The 21,512-nt window shown below is 43.8% G+C and overlaps 1 protein-coding gene across 3 annotated transcripts in view; it reads right to left on the bottom strand.

Moving 5' to 3' along the window:
• The window catches only part of Itk (IL2 inducible T cell kinase), a 121,470-nt gene that overhangs the window by 33,798 nt on the left and 66,160 nt on the right, over positions 1 to 21,512 (bottom strand). For all 3 annotated transcript variants that reach the window (XM_052758344.1, XM_052758343.1, XM_052758345.1), the window contains 4 exons: positions 8,791 to 8,895; positions 8,421 to 8,502; positions 5,855 to 5,983; positions 2,806 to 2,846 (listed from right to left, as the gene is read on the bottom strand). In XM_052758344.1, the coding sequence (XP_052614304.1) occupies positions 2,806 to 2,846; positions 5,855 to 5,983; positions 8,421 to 8,502; positions 8,791 to 8,895 (357 nt within the window). The remainder of the gene's footprint in view (positions 1 to 2,805; positions 2,847 to 5,854; positions 5,984 to 8,420; positions 8,503 to 8,790; positions 8,896 to 21,512) is intronic.

The raw sequence follows: 21,512 nt of genomic DNA, 5'->3' as shown, positions 1-21,512 counted from the left end.
AGGGGTACTATAGGTATTTACTAGGCGAGGTCGAAGAACACAAAATGTTCTGCAGTATCTCACAGACTTTCCAGCTTCTGAACGTCCTAATAGACATCCACATGGTGAAGACCCTACATATATTTATGATGTACAGGAGGCCTCTGTTGCACAATGGACTTTTATAATATACAAGAAGGCCCAAAGGCTAGATTCCTCCTCTACCCAATAAAAAGGACTGGGTTTTCCAGGACTTACTACCTATGCACTGAGGGTGCTTACCCTTGTTTTAATTTAGAATTCTTTTGGGAATTGTTCACTATTTTGGAAAATCATATCACTCATGGAAACACTAGAGTTGAGCCATCAATAAGACATTCCTGTATTTACTGCACTTGAATTGCCAAATTCAATGGGTTCTGTCTATGGGCTTGGGCATTGGCTTATTGCATCATGTTTTCTTATACTCATCACCCCATATTTACATTTAGAAATACAAGTTATTCTGTTTTTTCAATATTACAATGAGCATATTGATTGGTTCTCTTAAAAAGTATTTGTTTACATAAACTGTGCTGTTTACAATTTTTAAAAATATTTTTCCTTTTCTTTATTCATGTGTGTGTGTCTATGTGTGTGCATGGCACATTATTTTCAGTGTTGGTGCCCTCAGAAGCCAGGAGAAGCATTGGATCCCTAGGAGCTGGAGTTTCAGGCAGCTGCTCCTGAGTAGCTACCCTTGTCCCTCTGAAGGGTAACTCCACAGTCTTCCTCAAGTAGATCCTGGGTAGCCTTAACTGTCAACTTGATAACAACTAAGAATTATCTTGAAAGAGCATCTTAATTGAGGAACTGCATAGATCAGATTGGCTTAGGGGCATGTCTGTGGGAAACTGTCTTGTAATTGATGTAGGAGGGCCCAGCTCACTGTGGGCAACACCATTCCCTAGTCGGGTAGGCCTGAAAAACTTAAGAAAGCTAGCTAGGCAACAAGAAATACCTGTGGCTTCTGCCTTGGCTTGGGCAGTGGGTTCCTTGGTTGGAGGTCAGGCTGTGTGGAATAGTAAGCAAGCCTGCCTTCAAGTTCTTGCCTTGAGTGCCTGCCTGAACTTCCTTCAATGATACACTATGATCTGGAATTTAAGCCAAATAAACCATTTCCTCCCCTAAGGGGCTTTTGTCCAGGTTATTTTACAACAGCAAGAGAAATTAAACTAGAACATAGCATAAGGCCTGAAAACGTCGTGTAAAATACTGTTTCTCTATAGGACAAGCTGAGATGCCATTGCCCTGCAGGTAAGAGACAGAGAAGGGGAGGAAAGAAATAAACAACTTCAAGTGGCAAGGAGCAAGAGAAACACTGCAATGGTTCTAGACATATGACTGATGTGGGCTCCAAGCCTTTGCGGGAAAGTGCTCACAACACCACAGGCGCTGCATTTCCAAGGAGCCTTAAAGTTCCAATGGTGCAGTTCAAGAAGTGATGGGCAAGCAGTGCATTCTGGCTTCACCCTCACCAACACTGAGGAGGGCAAGACTTCAGAGAGAGCTGTAGGTTTGGGTGGGCCTGCCACAGGGGAAAAGAGAGGGCAGTGGGCTTCCAAGCCACACCTGCAAGGAGGCTGTTGGAGTCGTACTCAGAAGGTCAAAGAGTGTAAGCACACAACTGGTTCTCTGCAACAATGGGAGGGTGTCTCTGCTGTGGTGTTAGAGGGTCAGCTGGGAAGAGATCTCAAAGTTAACCTGAGACTGGAGGATTTAGTTTCCCTTCTGAGGATGCTGCCAGTTTTGAGGCATCACTGTGTTGGCTGGAAGAGACAAAGAGAGCTCCTTCTTCATGAAGAAGCATGAGGAAGCCAAACTATAACTTTCTCAGAGCAAGTACCCAGATGTGGGCACCAATCTTAACCTGACCAGAAGGCGGGGGCTCATCCTTTCCTTATTTCTTCTTTTTCTCCAGAGTTGGTGGTCTTGTCAATCAGTCTACCACAGAGCAGTGTGTCTCAAACTTGAGTATATCTCAGAATTACAGGAGAGAATTGATATGCAGATGAAGGGCCTCTCCTCCAGAGTTATGGCTGCAGAGGATCTTGGTGTGTTCTTAGGACTCTGCAGTCTCACATGCTCTCCCGTGTGGCTGATGCTTGAGGTTTATGGGCTATATCTGGAGAACAACTGTTCCAAAACCCATACACCAGAAACTCTAAGTCCTGTTAGTACCTGAATAGCCTTGGTACTTAGTTTGCTAAGTTTAAAAGCAAGGATATGAAATTAAAACCCTTCAAAGTGGATGGAAGACACAGTTTTATCATATATAGCAAAAGTGTGGAGGTGCTTTGGAATATATAAAGTGTTATCAGGCATTTGTCTCTGGAGTGCTCTATATTGAGGCATAAAGACAGCTTGGTACCAGTGCTTGTAGACTGTGTACTGCAAGGTGGCAGTTCAGGACCTGAGTGGTCCTTTAAGTGGACAGACCCACTAAATAAGCATTTCTCAACCTGTGGGGCATGACCCCTACAGGGGGGTCAAGTGACTCTTTCATGGGGGTCACATAACAGATATTTACATTACAATTTATAACAGTAGCAAAATTACAGTTATGAAGTAGCAATGAAAATAATTTTATGGTCGGGGGTCACTACAACATGAGGAACTGTATTAAAGAGTTGCAGCATTGGGAAGGTTGAGAACTACTGCACTAAATAGCCCCCAAACCCAAAGTGTTAAATATACCTCAACTTCAACTGTCTACCACATGCACACAGATCTGAGAAACACAGAGATCACAGTTGAGCTTACAACATGGGAGCCCACCTCACTTACCCTGTTGTCTTCAGGAGTAGGAGGAAGAGGCTTCTTTGAAGCTGAAATAAGAAAAAGAGAAAAAGAAAATGAGCACGAAACCCCAGCCTTTCAGAGAAAAGGGGCCCAAGGAGAGGAGCGAAGAAAAGGGGCAGAAGGAGATGATGAAATACAGAGACACAGGAATCAACCTTGCCAGAACCTGTCTTTAATCTCTCACACTTGCTAGTTTCCAATTCCCCTTTCTAGAAGATACTAGAGACTTCCAGAAGTCAGTATTTTGGATTTCCTTCTGTATCCCCTGCCTGGGAAGGGGCCAAGATTTGGGCTCTTCTCTGCAGGTAGAGAGACTTCCATGAATACAAGTCACCTTCTGAGCTCAGGAGTGGGAATAGGTGACTCATACAGTGAGTCACAACCTTCCTGATCCACTGTGGGTTTGATGAGGTGGGAGGGCATTGTGCTTTCTGAGTGGGCTGAAGTCTGCTTTTAGCTGCCTTGAGGCATTTCAATATATATTCTGGATGCCTCACTTCAAAATCACCTCTCTCCTTCAAAATCAATCTATCTCCCTCCCTCTCTCCTATTCCTTTGTGTCTTCATCCCTCCTTTCATTTAGCTCTCATCTCTCCTCTGTCTTGCCTCTCTTCTCTCTTCTTATCCCTCTCTGCTTTCCTTATCTTCATCTCCATCTTTCAGTTGATCTATGGACCATGTTTCTTATATCACAGGTCAGTAACACACACACACACACACACACACACACACACACACACACACACACACACACACACACACACACACACAGAGTCTGGTTTCTATTTAGCATGGGACCTGGACCAGGATACTGGATTAACTAGAATGAGCCCCTTCTATGTCCGGTGATCTTGTGACTGGTCACTTTCTCTGGTGATCTTGCTCTTTTGGCCCCTATTCTCTTGTGCGTACTGTGGGGATGGGATGTAGTTAGGGCTGTCTATGGTGGCAGATAGGTGTTGCTAGGTCATTTCCTCTCAAGCACTCTGCTGTTTCTCAGATGCTGCAGCAGTGCAGACTTGGATGCTCCCATCACAAATAAGAAAGGCTAACAGACATGGTTACCAGTTACTGAGAGCTCGGTAAGGGCTGGTAATGTGCGAAGAGCTTTTGTACTGCCCTGAGGAGTCTTCCAACAGTCACTTGAAGTAGCTGCCTATTATTCTATCCATTTAGGAAGAAATTACCTGAGAGGCTCAGAGAGAGAGAGAGAGAGGTTAAAGGAACACACGAAGTTACACAATAAGAAAAGGATGTGGCTGGGACCTTTTTAAAAAAAAAACAAAACAAAACTCCAAAGCCCTATGCTCATAGACCTTGCGGTGTCAATGTATTCAGCACAAGAAACGCTGTGAGCCTTTACTCCAGGAATATGATGTGCTTTGTGCACAGTGAAGTATGCTTCTCCAAACTGCTTGCAACCCTGCCCAAACCATAGTGAGTGATGCTAATTAAGTCAGAAGAGAAGGCAGTGGGTTGCTGTGCAAAAGCAAAGTTATCAGCCAAATGGCTGCACCTCACACTCACGGCCATGGCTGAGAGCTGTTCAGCTACTGGGGTCAGCCTAGAGGAGCTGCTGAAGACCAGCCCTTCCCAAGTGCAGTCAACTTACTCAAACCGCTCCTCACACCTCAGTCACATGTCTCGGGGTGAGGGAAGATCTGTGAACCCTGCTGAGGAACCCTGCAGCCTACATGGGGAAACCTGCAAAATGGAAGCAGATTCGAAGGGAAGTAGGTGATGACATCACCTTAGGGTTCTGAGACCTCTGGTACCACTTTAGAACAGAGGACATTAGGGCCCCAGGTTGCCAGGTGATCCCTACAAGGGTCCACAGAAGTGTATTGGTAGGAATCAGAGACCAGCTCTGCCTCTGGGCAGGGTCCCTCTCAGGAGTCAGGCATCTGCCAACCCCTCCAGGCAATCCATAATCAAACTTCTGTGCTGCCTGTTCAGGTACAGCAAGCAGAACCAACAGCACGAAGGAGTGGGCACTGACCTCCACAATGCTAAATATTATTCATGAAGGCCCACAGACTGATGACCTTGATTCTTTCTTTCCCAAGTGCAAGGTGAGAAGCAGTGGTTTTTAAAATGGCTGTGAGAGGCTGTGAGTCAGGAAACCATGGAAAACCCAACTGTGTGTTATATCCGCCTTGTGTTAGGACAGCAAAAACCACAGGATGAGAAACAGTATCTGTGGTAGGAGAGGTTGAGAGATGAGAAAGCTGGAAGTGAGAGAATTAATTGTTTCTATCCCTTCCTAACTGTGTGACCTTGAACTGCTCAAGGCTGCCATTTCTTTGACATCACTCTCTATCTAAGACAGCGGTGAAGAACCAAAGCACAGTGTTATGGAAGTGCATTTGAGTAGAGCTACAGTTCATTGGAGGTGTCCCCAAGTCACTGTGACATTAGATAAAAATTAAGACACACTCCAATCCCTGAGGCTGGGCTTACTTTTTTTTTTTTTAACTTTGCATTTAGACTACGGATTCCTTTCCTCTGAGACTGAGCAGGTCAAGGGCAAGTCTGGAGACCAGGCAGGAAGAAGCCAAGGTTAAAATTAAGAGAAGTTTTCTCTCTCCCTCAAGCATTTGGAGTTGAATTTATATAATTAGACATATGCATGGTGTGACGTCACTAAAAGAAATAAGGAAATATTGTGTATTTAAGGCTGTCTCTATAATTTAAGGTCTAAGAGGACTGTCCAAATTTCCCAACTGCAGTACTTCTCAGATTTTACTGTTGTCTACCAGTGCCGCACAGACACTTTTATCTAGTAGATTGGGCAGGACCAGAGTTGTTTTTTTTTTTTTTAATACTTATAATTAGCTCCTAGGTAGCATAGATGGTTGACCAAGGACCACACTTCGGAGTGCATGAGCTTCGACACGGAAAAGCATGAAAGAGATGGTAGACACAGGTGCCCCAGTGAAAATTCTGGAATTAGAGAATTTTGCCTTCGGTCTCTCACACCCTGTGGACGGGAGGCTGAGATGGTTCCCTCTTTGTCTCTTTCCCCATGTCTTACCATTCTTGGTTGGGTCATAGGGGGCACAGCCTACTGCAAGCTTCTCCAACTGGGAACAGCACCTCCACCGCCCATCCATCCAGAAATTGGGGTGATACTTGGACACCAGGCTGTTGTTATTCCTTGTTTCTGTAAAAGTTTGTACCAACAGGGGGCTCATTTCCTGGCCAGTTTTGCAAGCATTACCAATCTTTCAATTCACTAAGACGGGACCCTGAGGCAGGCGAGTCCTGAGTGCTAACCAGGTTAGTCAGGCAACTTATTGTGTTGTTTATTGAGGGAGCTTGGGTTAAATCAGTCAGCAGCAGATCTAGTTTCTTTTCTGGATCTGCTTCCCTTTGGCTGTGTGTCTCTAGGCTGGGGAACCCTCATATAAGTCTCACTTTCCCCAGATTTCCCTGCTATGTCCTCAACTGGATGAATGTGCTCTACAATGAAGCCTTGAGGGGTTAAGGAGAAAGTTGAGAGGGTGGAATTTCCATCTCTCTCACTTTGTATGACATCAAATTTGCTATTTTATTTTATTTTTGAAGGAAAGGTCTCATGTAACTGAGAATGTCCTTACACTCCAGATCTTCTTGCCTCTACCTCCCCTGTGCTGGGATCCCAGGTGAGCACCAGCATGTCAAATGCGTATGTGCTGGCGTTAGAACCCAGGGCTTCATGCATGGTAGGTTAGCTCTCCACCAACCGAGCTGCTCTGAGGACCTATAAATTTGCTTTTATTCCCTTTAGGCTATGGCTTTGAAGTATAATTTCTTAGGAATAAAAGGGACTTTGCTAGTGAAAAGCAAGAAAAACTCCAACATTAGTTAATCTCTAGAGCTCCTTCCAGTTTTAACATTTGAATTAAAAAAAAAAAAACTGGTATAAGATACAGGAAAATGCCAGGCGGTGGTGGCACATGCCTTTAATTCTAGCACTTGGGTGGCAGAGGCAGGTGGATCTCTGTGAGTTTGAGGCCAGCCTGGTCTACAAAGTGAGTTCCAGGAGAGCTAGGGCTACACAGAGAAACCCTGTCTTGAAAAACAAAACAAAACAACAACAACAACAAAAGATACAGGAAAATGATTGTAGCTGGGGCTCTTTATTAGTTTTGGCTTAGTGTCTGTCTTCCACCTACGGCAACTGGACTTCTGACAGCACTTTCTAGTTTGCCTATCGCTTGCTGGTTCCTGTCCCATTTGAAATTCATCTGACCCTGGAAGCCTATAACATCACTTTAGCCTTATTTTTCAGACAGAAGTACTGTGGTTCTAGACATAGGAAGGGCCTTGCTTCCTTACTCCTCACAGCTCCTTAGAGACAGGTCTCCTGATACACAGGGGATTTCAGGCTAAAGAACAGTAATGATGAGCCAGTACTGTTTGGGGGTGAGAATTTTCAAATGCACCTTTTGCGTCCTAACTCATTTGAGTCTCACAACAGCCTATGGCTGTGCTTGGATGTCTTTTATAGCCAAGGAAACAGGGATGCACAGAGGTCCGGTTGAAACACTAACACCTGGCAGTTTCTGGACTTTCACTACAGAAAGATATGTCTGCATATCTCATGGACTTAAGCACTGTGTGGGCTCTAATTGTGCTGCCAGGAAAAAGTGAATAAAGAAATGCTGGATGACTGGGCATGGTGGTGCACATCTGTAACTGTAGTACTTGTGAAATGGAGGCAGGAAGGTCAGGGTTCAAGGTCAGCCTTGGCTACTTAGAAAATTGGAAGTCAGACTAGGTTTCATGATCCTCTGTTTCAAAACAAACAACAAACAAACAAACAAACAAACAAGCTAATGCTTCCTGGGCACTGGCCACGGCTGCTAGCTCTAAGAGTTTTACCCACTGCGGCTCTGTGGAGGGATTCTATTACTCCCCTCCCCTCTCCAGTTTAACAGCCAGGGAAACTGAGGTTAAGAACTTGCCCAAAAGCACAAGGAAGAGCCAGGATGCCAATCCTTGGGATCTAACCAGAAAGGTTCCCACTCTACCCTTTCTTGCTCTACTAGAGTAAGCAAACATTTTTAAAATGCCAGATAGTAAAGTTTTTAGGTTTTTGGTTTGAATGGCCAAGAGGCAAAATGGTCTCATGTGGATGCTTTTATATATTATATATATATATATATATATATATATATATATATATATATATATATATATTGGTTTTTCAAGACAGGGTTTCTCTGTGTAGCTTTGTGCCTTTCCTGGAACTCACTTGATAGCCCAGGCTGGCCTCGAACTCACAGAGATCCGCCTGGCTCTGCCTCCCAAGTGCTGGGATTAAAGGTGTGCGCCACCACCGCCCAGCTATATTCCTTTTAAATGATTCAAAACACAGGAGCTGTTTTTATCTTGGAGCCTTACATGATCAGGTAGTGGGCTGGATTGGGCCAATCCTTAAATTACCCTTGTTGCTGCTCATGGGCCCGTCTTAAAAATGCAAGGCATTGACTGACAGCAAATGGGAACAATTCTAAACTCCAGTTGCTGACAGATATCACTGTGCTCCTTCATGGAGCCCAAGCCCAGCACAGGCCTGAGGTTCCAGTGACTCAATAACATTGGAGTTTACTTACCTTCTTTAAGGGTGAGCACCCAGCGCTGCCGGCTCTCACAGTCTGGCGCAAACACATACAGGAGGTAGTTGTCATGCACGACCTAGAAACACACAGGAGTCCATGATGAGCAGGGCATCCCGAAGTGGGGACCCACCATAGGCCCATCCTCAGCACTACAGGAAAGCAAGAACCTTTCTAAGAGTCTTTTTGGAATGAATGAATGAATGTCCCTGATTGGAAGAACAACACACAACCCTTCCTGTGGCCTTGGTCTAAGCTCTCAGCAAGGGTGACAGCCATCTTTCCCCCATCTTCTTTTACAAGGGCTGAGGATTCTAACCATGGCCCAGGGACAGAAAGCTATCCACTGTAGTCCTGATGGGCTTACCTGAAAAGGGTATTTATAGTGGCATGGGATGCTAATGTCACTCTTGACGATCTCCACACACTTGATTCTGGAAAGTTCGATGGAGCCTTTCAACGTGCGCTTTTTCTGTGAGGAGACATACCATCCGTTTAAGTGAGAAAGGAGACAATGTTTTCATTCTGATTGTTTCCAGAAATTTACTATTAGGTAATTTCCCCTCCCTTTGGAAGCCAGTTGTAGGGCTTCTAATCAGATATCCTGAAGCTGCCTCCTGCCTCAGTCTGAGAGGGACTCTGAGCAGACTCTTGGGGGGAAGGGCCTCTGAAGGGTCATGATGGGGACTGATTGTCTATTCAGTCAGCCACAGTGATACACACCATGGTCCTGTTGATACACACCAATGTTTGTAGGACTCATGACTGAGATGGGTTGTGTACTCAGTGGGGAAAGAGCCACATGTGTGACGACATTTCATGCTCTGTGCTATGACCTCATTAGAAATTGTGCTCAGGCCTGACAGGGTAGTGAGGTACACTATAGTCATGCCTTTGTCACATCTGGCTTTCCCGTGTCTCTTAGTTAGTCAAAGTTCCACAGTAACACGCCTGCGGCATACTCCTAGCTCTGTAACCCACTTCGCCCTCCCTGTAAAATCGTACCGGTCCCATGCCTCAGTCCTTTGGAAGCTTGTTGGATGTGTTGTCTGAAGAACTGACAGTGTCTTGTTTGACAATGATGTTCAATGTTACCTAAATGTCACTGTTCTCAGGAAGTGGATCCTAGGAGACGGGTCACCTTACCCAGTGAAGACATTCCATTAGTGGAACTATTAGGCTCTAGGGAAGGCGAGTTGGGAAAGGCTTTTGGATGGCAGGGCCCTTCTCAGGGGCCTAGAATGTGGCTGCCACTGAGACTAGTTTCAGTCAACTATGGAGTCATCTGTGAAACACGTCATTAGATGCCATCCTTTCTGAAGGTGGAAAACCAGCACCAGAGTGGAGGAGTGGGTGGGGTTGAGGTTGGGCTTTGCCTCTTGTTAGCACCACAAACTTGGGCAGTGCATCCAACTTCCAAGAACCTTTTTATTTATAGCTTGTGAGGACAGTTCCTGCCTCATGGGGTTGGTTAGAGAATGAGAAAGGGTGATTTAAATAAACTGTAACAGGGGCTTTAATAAAGGGCACCTTATAAAGAGGTTAAGGAAGGGCCAACTATTCCAAGAGAATTGTGACTATTCTTGGGTAGATTTGGTTAGCACTGGGGGTTATACACCATCAGATTCTCCAGAACAGAAATCAGTCTTTGTCTTTTGATCTTCTAACTGGAAATCAATCTTCATTTACTAGCTGAGGCACAGAACTGATGAAAATAGTTAAGATGTGCGAATCAGACCCCACTGAATACAGGGAACCTTTGTGGAGTTTCTTTTCAAATTTTCTTCGCAAAACTGCTTTATTCATTTTTTTAAAATACAAAAACAAATCTATTCATAGTTACAAGCAAAACAATATAGAAAATTACATGTGAAGTTAATATCTACAGGGCTGCATTATTCCACCTCTCTTTGTGATCCTGAGGCAGCCAAGATTAACAGTTTGTTTGTTTATATGTTTATTTCGGGAGTTTGTGTGTGTGTGTGTGTGTGTGTGTGTGTGTAAAGCCAGAGGTGGACATGAGATATCTTCCTCAATTGCTCTCGACCTTACATTCTTAGGTGGACTCTCTTACGGAACCTAGAGTTCCCAAGTGAGCAGATTAACTAGCCTGTGAACCCCTCCTCTTGCCATCTCCCCAGTGCCGGGATTACAGGCCCATGCTGCCACCACCGGCTCTTTATATATGGCTGCCAGGGGATTGGAACTCAGGTCTTCATGGTAAGCACTTTACTGATGCTGCCATCTCCCCAAGGCATTTGTTTTACCCCTGTACAACTGCAGGGCATATATACACAAAAAGTAAGCATCCGATTTACATAGCGGCCTCACAGCTGCGTTGGTAATCTAGTCCTGTTAAGAGGCTCTGCAGACTCTAGCTTCCATTGCTAGGAAAGAGTCTCAACGTGGCCCATCCTCAAAGCCCTCAGGCACTGCCAGTTTGCACTGAAGAAGCAGAGGTTCACAGAGGCTTTCCTGTCCCATAACCGTCTGCGGTCCATGGCCACTGGTGAGCTCGGGCCGCTGGGTGTTGGCTACTTCTTCAGGGTGAGCCTGACAGAAGGCCCACACCAGTATCAGGACTGCTCTGCCTAACAACTCCTCTCTCTTTGCAAAATACCGAGTTCTGTGCTGTATGCTCAATGCCTAGCACAGTGGTTGATTCTTTATCTTCCTTGGCTAGGGCATCATACTGGATCCAGTTTAAACAATCTCAATCAGATTTAAAGCTAATATGTTTGGCTATTCTGGAAATTTTTACTGAAGACCTACAATGAACAGGGAATTGCTCTGAGTTCAGTAAACAAAGCAATGAACTGTAGTCAGTTTTTTTTTCTTCTTTTTACTCTTTGCAGGCCTGCCACCCAAATCCCAAATAAATACACAAATGAAGACTTATTATTACTTATGAATGCCCGGCCTTAGCTTGACTAGTTTATAGCCAGCTTTTCTTAAATTATCCTATCTACCTTTTGCCTCTGAGCTTTTATCTTTCTCTATTCTATACACCTTTCTTTACTTCTTACTCCGAGGCTGGCTGTGTATGTAGCAGGGTGGCTGGCCCCTGCTGTCCTCCTCTCCTTCTCCTTTTTCTTGCTCCTCTATCTTCTCTTCCTAGATTTCTCTCCCTATTTATTCTCTCTGCCTGCCTATCCTTTCTCCTGCCTTGCTATTGGCTGTTCAGCTCTTTATTAGACCATCGGGTATTTTAGACAGGTAAAGTAACACAGCTTCACATAGCTAAACAAATGCAACACAAAAGAATGCTACACATCTTTGCAACATTAAACAAATGTTCCATAGTATAAACAAATGTAACATGTATTAAAATAATATTCCACAACAATGAACACTGTCCATTCTCTCATAGGGGTCATATACAGCCCTCGCTTACGATGGTTTCACTTATAGTTTTTGACTCTGTGATGGTATAAAAACCAAACTTCATGGGCAAGCATAATGGTACATGCTTGTAATCACAGCATTATGCAGGCTGAAGCAGGAGGATTGAGAGTTCCAGGCCAGTCTGGGCTACACGGCAAGACCTTGCCTCAAAAATAAATAGTTGAATATTGTAGTAATGCCAACACTTAAGGAGAAGAAGAAGGAGGCTTCTCTACATAATGAATTCTAGGCCAGCCTGGTCTATACAGAAAGCTCATACCTCTAAAAACTAAATCAATTATCCATCAAGAAAAGAAACTTAAACTTCAACATTTGAATTTTAATCTTCTTCTAGGTCAGTGATATCTCATACGATAGTCTTGTCATACTGCTGGGCAGAAGGCCACAGCCACTGGGTAGCCACAGGATCATGAGAGTGGGCACTAGGCTCTCTGCAGTGAGCTGCACTGCTAAGTTGTGGTGTTTGGTATGCTGGGGTTCAGCTCATAGTAAGTTTATAAGGATGTAACCCCTTCTTAAGTTTGGGAGCTCAGAAAGAAGAAGCAAGAGCTGAAAAGACCATGGGATAGGTAGATGTCATCAGGACAGGCCTCTGGAGAGAGGGCCTTTGAGACAGACCAGGAAGTCCAGCAGGGGCTGTCGGTGACCAGGTAGGGGTGAACGCTAAGTGAGTCACTAGAGCAATGGTTCTCAGTCCGTGGGTCATGACCACTTTGGGGTCCAATGATCTTTTTACAGGGATTACCTAAGGCCATTGGAAAACACTGATATTTACATTATGAGTCAGAGTAGCAAAACTACAGTTATGAAGTAGCAATGAATATAACTTTAGGGTTGGGGGTCACCACAACATGTTAAGGGGTCACAGCATTAGGAAGGTTGAGAATCACTGCCCTAGAGCAAAATGCCTGGGCAGAAAAGTGCTAATCAATCCTCCTCTTGCAGTTATGTCACGACGTGGAGGGAGAAATAATTTCTGCAGTCAAAAGACAGGGTGAAAGGAAATTCTGTGTGAAGTTCAGAAGCTGCAGTGCCCAATGAAAACCAAAACAGAATGTGAACTGTACATGGAGTTTCAAGTTAGGCATCATATCTATAATTCTATCACTTATGAGGTTGAGGCAGGGGAATTTCCACAAGTTTGGATCCAGCCTTGACTACATAGCCAAGGGCTACCCTTTCTCAAAATAATTTCTTTCCTATAAGTATATTCAGAAAAGCAATAGCAACAAATAAAATTAATTTTGATAACTGTTATTTAACCCCAAGCATCTCAATTATTATCATTTCAAACTAAGCATAAAAATTGATCAATTCCTCGTTAGTTATAACCTTTGAAATCCTCTATTTTTTACACACCTCACCTTGAACTAGCCACATTTAAGTGCTCACACAGTTTCCAAGGAGGATTCTTCCTTTCTGCTCAGATGATTCCTAGTATCCATTTGTTCCACACATGGACTTGAAGTGACATTTGTTCCTTAACTGTCGGCCAGATAAGCCTTTTCAGTCAGAGAGATCTGATTGTCCACTGTTAACCTCACTCTTGGTCCCTAGAAACTGCTTGGGTCCCCACCTCCCATCCATCTGTCCTGTCAGGCTCCCAGAATTCCACACAATTTGATCTGGGAAACAGTAGGCATAGACATTCCCTACCCAGCCGGTCAATGAGAGCAGCGGGTCAGGAGTTAAACACAGTTCAGTCTCTGGGAAATGATGGTTGTCTGCAATCTTCCCAAACTACCAAGCTATTTCTGAAAAACATCAGGGGAAGGCCTGCCAAGAAAATCACACAAAAGCCACCAGAAGAGGGAGAGACCATGACAGCCTGTCTGCACTCTTCCCTGTTATTCTGACTGTCTGAACCACACAAGGTCACACGACTTTGGGTAGCAGTATCTCTTTTGTTGCCATGTTCAGAGCTACACTGTCTCAGGAAATAATGCCAGCAGTCAACAAATGAAACCTTGCGAAATTAAGAAGCTTCTGCACAGTCAAGGCTATGGTTAACGGAGTGAAGAAACAGTCTGAGAGACAATCTTTGCCAGCCATACATCTAACAGAAGATGCATATATAAAATGTATCAAGTACTATAAAAAAAAAAACAACCTCAAGCACAGGAATGCAAACAACCCAACCAATACACGGGATCATGAGATGAACAGTAAGTTCCTGGAAGAGAAACTCAAATGCCATTAAACACATAAAAAAGAGTTCAGCTTCACTAACTCTCACCAAAGTCCAAATTAAAACTATGTCAGGATTTTATCTCACCCCAGTTAGAATCTCAGTCATTAGGAAAACAAATAAGGGAAATGTAGGTGAAGATGTGGCATAAGGAAAGCCTTATATACTGCTGGTAGGGTATACACTAGTCCAGCCATGATGGAAGTCAACACAGTGGGTTCCCTAAAAATTACAAGTCGATCTCCTACGTGAGCCAGCAGTACCTGGGTGTTTACCCAAAGGACTCCAAGTCACTACATCTCAGAGAAACTCTGCAGCATTATTCACAAACAGCTATGTTATGGACTCAGTCAAGGTGTCCATCAACAGAGGGAAGGGTCAAGACAAGGCTGGATAGATACACAACAGAACTTTTTTCAGCTACAAAGAAAAACAAAGTCATGTAATTTGTAGAGAAACGGATGCAGATGGAGACAACCCTAGGAAGGCAGCTCAGAAAGATAATTATTACATGTTTTCTTTCATATTCGATTCCTAGATTTTATAGATACATAAAATCATGTATGCATATATGAAATGAAAGTAGAAGTGAAAGTGTTGAGAACAAAGGGGACTGGGGAGGAGGAGGGGGAGGAGGGGAAGAAGGAGGGAGAGGAGGGAGAGGAGGAGGGGGAGGAGGAGAAGGGGAGGAGGGGGAGAAGGGGGAGAAGGGGGAGGAGGAGGGGGAGGAGAGGGAGTTGCATAGGCAGCACACAATATATACTTGTATGAAAATATTCTCATAATAAAATACAATGTACAATAAGTAATGAAATTTTAAAAAAGTCATAATAAAAACACAAGAACAGCTGGGTGGTGGTAGCGCATGCCTTTAATCCCAGCACTTGGGAGACAGAGGCAGGCAGATCTCTGTGATTTCGAGGCAAGTCTGGTCTCCAAAGCGAGTTCCAGGAAAGGTGCAAAGCTACACAGAGAAACCCTGTCTCGAAAAACCAAAAGAAAAAAAACAAAAACAAAACAAAAAAAACCACAAGAACATAAATTTTTAAAAAGTGCTACATTGTCGCCACAGATTAATATAGATAGTTTATGTCTCAAGCCCATAAACTGGTTTATGTACAAAACTGCAAAAGACTGTGCAAGTGGCTTTTACACCCTCTTTTGAATCAATAATTTATACGAAATAGAGTGGGATTGTGAGTTTCAGAGAAAGATGGGGAAACAATGAAAAGTCAACAATATTTTTAACTTCTTTCTCCATAGTATTCAATGTGACCCAACAAAGTACTGTTTCTCCATGACATAGATGAGAAAACTGGGGCCCAGGGAGGCCAGCTTCCTTAATTCATAGCGAGGAGACATCTTGGACTATCGTTCTTGCTTCGATGATGACAGGAAGCTTTCATGACCCAAACTCGATGTGTGTTAGTTGCATGGCCTATTTCCTACAGCCATGGCTTAGTGGAGCACTGTTTCTGCTGCACAGGCCTGTTCAGCACTTACGCTGGGTTTCAGGTGTGCTCCCTGGGAACACACACACAGCATGGCAGTTCCTTGGATCCATCACTGCGTGCCCAGTGGATACATCAAAAAGAAGTTACATGTCAAACACCCTCAAGAGGACATTTCTGAGTGTGAAAAACAGCAAAATTACTGCTCTATACTTTGATAGAGCAGAATGGAGAAGGGATGCTTCCAAGTCAGGCAGACTAGGGTTCAAACTCTGACTCACTCCTTACTAGCTGCACATCCTTCGGCCAAGGGTTCAACCTCTTAATAACTTTGTATTAAAAATATTTTAAAGATGTATTTATTTTATGTGTATGGCTGTTTTGCCTGCGTGTATGTATGCATGTGCACCCTATGTGTGCAGTGCTGTGGAGGTCAGAAGAGGGCATCAGATTCCCTGGGACTGGAGGGAGTTAAGGATTTGGGAGCCACCATTTGGGTACTAAGAACTGAACCTGGATCCTCTGCAAGAGCAAAAAAATGCTCTTAACTGCTATCCCACCTTTCCAGCTCTGATATAACTTGTTTTCATGAAAGTGGTAAAAAATGGTTCCTTAGTCACTGTGCTAACTCAGAGGACCTGAAACAACTACTTAAAAACACTGTCAAATTAAAGTCATTCGAGTGATGAACTGTCACTCACATGCTCCTCACTTCCTCTTCCTCCTTTCCTTTTCCTGTCCACAAATGAAGCCTGTGCCCTTTTTGTCTTTATGCGTTCATATTTTCTTTGCTCAAATGTTCTTTTAGGACATAAGTAATCGCCGGGCAGTGGTGGTGCACGCCTTTAATCCCAGCACTTGGGAGGCAGAGCCAGGTGGATCTTTGTGAGTTCGAGGCCAGCCTGGTCTACAGAGCGAGATCCAGGAAAGGCACAAAGCTACACAGAGAAACCCTGTCTCAAAAAACCAAAAAAAAAAAAAAAAAAAAAAAAATGGGACATATGTAATCAGGAAACATCACTGGGGAGGACAATAGTCACACTTGGCCGTGAGAATGACAACTCTGACAGCGGGGGTCATTTGTTTTCCTAGTAACTTGTAAAATGAGGACAAAATCATGAGAAGGGTGGCTTCCCAGCTTCCTCTGCGTGTGGCTACCTGCTGGCCCTCCCTGGGATCAGACTGTGAGAGGAACCACCCACAGCACCCTCAACGCTTTGATGCGATCGGGATCTTAACAAGGCATCTCAAATGTCCTGCTCAACACCCCTTCTGGGTCTAGTTTACCTACTGTTCCATCTGAAAATTCGCAGTGGTCCACGGCATTAAGCCTGAAGTCATAGGAAATAAAACTTAATTGATTGATGTAGGGGGTACCATTTTCCCCACTCACAGCAATTCTAAAATAGCTTCGGGGGTTTTCTCCATTGTAGTTTCATCTCTTATGTGAGGCTTGCTTGGGGTTGGGGGGACCTGGAATCAGACTTGGGCAGGTGGGTGTAGGGCCTGCAGCTCACGTCTTTCCCTCTTTGTAGTTCTCTTGGTCCTTGGGCACTGAGGAGATGCTGAGTGCTGACCTATGTCGCAGGAAGCCCCCAGGAAAGATGAGACCATTATCGTCTCTGAGAAAAAGGCATCATCTTGTCAAACACCAGTGCACTTTGTAACTGGCTGTGGCTGTTTCTCTTCTTCTGCAGCCCATCTTCGCTGGACCTCGTCACATAAGGTTGGAAGCCAGGGTAGAGTTACGGCAGGTATCAAAGCTGCACCAATTGTAAGCTGGGAAACTGCAGCCCATCCCCCATCTGCCTGCTTTTCTTTCCTTGTTTCCACAAGACCTCTCACTCAGACACAAGGTGTAGTCTCCGGCTTTCACGACAGCCATGTTTCACTCTGTGGTTTACTTCGAGGCTGGCTGTGGGGAAAAGCATCTGGCTTCTTTTAAGGTCGGCCATCTTTTCAACAGTAGCACCCCGACTAGGCAAAAGGTGAGAATTTTACAAGAGAAAAGAAAGAGAACTATATTCTCATTTAACTTTCAGAGGGCAACTGCTGCGGTTCTCTTACTCAAATTATGAACATATTTTCTCAGAATAATATTAAAAACACAGATCAGTGGGGCATAGCTGAGGTTTGAAATAAGGGGCAGAAAAAGAGTACTATATATATTGCTCAAAATGTATAAAGATATGAGAGAAAGGATGCTTGCAACAGTGTTACTTATTGCACTAGAAAAAACAAGATAAATGGTTGAATTAATGCGTTAGTCATCCTGTGACTACCCTGTAGTCACTAATAAAGAAGAGAGATGGTCTATATAAAGGAACAAGAACATATGTTAAATTCAAAAAGCAGAGTTAAAGCAATAGCTGAATCCTCTCATTTTTTTTGAAAAAGATGAAATAGATATTAGTATAGACAATATCCAAAAAAGTAATACAGGAGGGGAAAAAAGATTCCAAGCTGCTAATGCTGGTTTTCCTATGTGTCAAACAGAAGAGTTTCATAGCGGAAGTAATACGTTTCCATGAGACTTGAGGTGTCTTTAAGACAGTAAGCATGAAAAAAGAAGAGGGGAGCAAAACTGGAGAGTATTTTAAAGCAGACAGAAGCATTCCAACACCACCACACTGTAATACAACAGTGACAGATGGACAGAGGGAGAAGGTAAGGGATTCCAAATGAAAAGCTTGGGAGTGTAAAATGACCTCTGCCCTGGTGACCTCATAACCCCATTAGCAAGAAGCTGGAACCAGGCAGCATCTGCCACCTGCCCTTCTGTATGTTCTTGGAGGTTCAAGTTCATGGCAGTTCTTCTCCTGTTCTCAAGGGACAGCCATTTTCTTCCTTCATTTTTGTTCAAGGAAAATCACTGAGTTTTTGTGTGGACATGTGTACCTTGTAAGTGAGGTAATAATTTATAAGCCCAAATCATGTTAGATTAAAAAACAAAACAAAATAAAACAGAGAATGGAACAGAACAGTTTAGATTTGTTTACAAGAAGTACGTGTTGCTGGGCATGCTGGTGTGTGTCTATGATCCCAGCATTTGGTAGGTAGGATCACTGATTCCAGGCTACCCGGGGCTCCAAAGCAGGACCTGGTCTCTGAAAGAACAAAGTGCCACACGGTAAGCATCAGTCCTCCAGGTCCCATGCACTGTCTCACTATCTCCAGCCTGTGAGCTCTCTTCCAAAGCCCCCTTCCCCATCTTTCCAGGAGAGGGCATGGGAGATGTTTAGTGTGCTTGGAAAACATATTACTTTATCTTCTTTTTAAGCCCCAAAGAGTCTGTAGCTAAAGGAGATAGTGAACAGTTTGACTGCATTTCAGAAAATCACTTGACAGAGGCAATGTCTAAATCGTATTTGTTAATTGACTGACGGAGGTACAGCAGGTCACAGTGTTGCAGCAGAAAGTGGAATGTGTGGACCCCACGACAGTATGTGTGGAACTCTCAATGGAAATAAACTAGGATATGAGCTCCAGAATGACTGGAGGATGGGTAAGAATCTTTTGGGGGTGGAAAGGTAAGTTAACACTAGACTTCACGGAAACGCACCAAGCACTCCTGCGAGTTATGAACAGGCTTCTAGAGAAATGGGCAAAAGGAATGTAAATGTTCCTTAAAACATACAAAGAGATGCTCAGTTACTGTGACAACAGGAATACAAATAAATTCCACTTAGATTACTTTAAACCTATCAGAGCAGCAAAGATCAAAGCATCAGACAAGGGTGTTGTTGAGGTTTTGAGAATAAGCTCGAACACATGGCTCTGGAGAAAGAGCAACTTCTGTGGCGAGTGACTGGGTCACTAAACAGCAACTGTAAATATCCTTTAACTCAGCAACTCCACATCTGGACATGTTTTCTATGCACTGGGGCTTCTCAGTCTCTGTACTGTTGACCCTTTGGTTCTGATTCTACCCATTGGACACCAGTAGCAACTACCTCTCCACATCTCCAGCGAGACCAAATGTCCACAGGGTGGCAAAGTTGCCTCCGACTAACAATCACAGTTATATTCATTAAAGTGACATACGTTGTGAGGTTATTCATTCCCTGTTGCTTGCAAAAACAAAACAGTCAGAAGCACACTAAACGTACCATGGAAAGGTTTTATCCACACAATGAGTTATTTTTACATTTGTAAAAGATGAAGAAGCTCTGTGTGTATCCATTATGGACTGATCTCTAAACTAGGGTGTTAACCAATAGAAAGGAAAAAAAAAGGTAAAGTAGTGTGTGTAGATTATGCTACTGCTGTATAAAAAACAAACGAAAGAGGCTTTTCTGGTTGTATTACATGTAGATGAATAAAGCATCATTGGAAAGTATGTGAGAAACTGACTGTATTTGTTAACTTTTTCATTTATTTATTTATTGTGTGTGTGTGTGTGTGTGTGTGTGTGTGTGTGTGTGTGTGTGTGTGCATATGTAGACAGAGAATTCTCTCCCTCTACCTTATCTGTCCAGGGGGTTGAAATCACATCACCAGAGTTGGCAGCAAGTGCCCTTATCTGCTGAGCTACCTTGCTGGCTCATGTTGGTTGATGTGGGGTTGGAGAAATGGAGTTTGGGACAAGGATTGGAAATTTTGTTACTGCGTAGCATTTGGTAACTTTCAAAAATATGGGCCAGACAGTGGTAGTGTCTCCCTTTAATCCCAGCACTTGGGAGGCAGAGGCAGACAGATCTCTGTGAGTTCAAGCCAGCCTGCTCTACAAAGAACTAGATCCAGACCAGGCAGGGTTACATGGAGAAATCCTGTCTCAAAAAAACAAAAATAAATAAATAAATAAAAATTTAAAAATGAGCCGGGCGGTGGTGGCACACACCTTTAATCCCAGCACTCGGGAGGCAGAGGCAGGCGGATCTTTGTGAGTTCGAGGCCAGCCTGGTCTACAAAGCGAGATCCAGGAAAGGCGCAAAGCTACACAGAGAAACCCTGTCTCGAAAAAACAAAACAAAAAAATTTTAAAATGAAGATATATTATGTACATAAGAAGATTTGTAAATGGCCCATGACCAGAACATTTCTGCTTCTGTCCGTATCTGCGTGGAGATGTAGGTGATGAGTCCTCAGGTGAGAGTTCTGACAGGTACAGAGGACAAGGCAGGGCCCACACACTCCCCAACCATCAGATCCACGACATGATCCAACTAGATCAATTTGAAACACAGGCAAAAGAGCACTGAGACAAGTCTTGGCCTATTGTCCCTGCGATTTGAAGTAGATCGTTTTATTCATAGGGTTCAAGGATTTTATATTTTTAGTATGCTATGCTAGGATCGATAAGAACTAAGGGATGCTTCCTGGTGCACGGGCCAGGCTTACCTTCCGCACTGTTTCAATGTTTTGTGCTGACAAAGTGAGAAGATCCTTTCCCTTTTCCATTAGACTTGCCTTTCTTGAGAAAGGTCTGAGGTCAGTTTGGGGTAGCAGTTTACCTGCTCACTGCATTCTGGGGCTCAGGCATCTATAGAGTTGAAGGTGGGTGAGGCACACCACTCCCCCATCTTCCTTGAACCTGTCCTTACACATCCTAGTGTCCTGGGCTCTGAACTCCTTCAACAGACACAGGTATTGTGATTCCTGCTGTTGGTTGCTGAACTCTTTCTTCCAGGCCTTGATTTCTTGAAGTGTTCTTTCATCCCCTTAAACAGGACTGGATACTTGGTGGCATTTTATAAACTGACACGCACACCCAGACTCTACACACATAAACAGACTTACTCCAAAGGAAATCTGAAATCACCTTCCTCAATTTAAAGAGTCATTCCTTATAGAAACTGTAATGAATTAAAGGTGTGGAGGAGAGCTCTATGTTTTAAAAAGTTTGGGACCCCACTGGTCTAATTGAAATCCTTGATTTTCTAGCAACAAAGGTAAACCCCAGACACAGTGAGGAAGTGACCAGATTCTGGTCCCTCGTCCCTGTTAAGTAGCCATGTTGTTGCTCCCTACCTCTGTCCCTTACCTAGGATTATAGCCTGCTGGCCACTGTCTGTGCTTTAAACTCGGCCGAATGTGACAGGCCAC

Source organism: Peromyscus californicus, unplaced genomic scaffold (assembly GCF_007827085.1).
Source record: "Peromyscus californicus insignis strain IS unplaced genomic scaffold, ASM782708v3 Scaffold_3__1_contigs__length_106647218, whole genome shotgun sequence".
NCBI classification, from domain to species: domain Eukaryota; kingdom Metazoa; phylum Chordata; class Mammalia; order Rodentia; family Cricetidae; genus Peromyscus; species Peromyscus californicus.
This window is presented reverse-complemented; position numbering and strand designations above follow the sequence as displayed.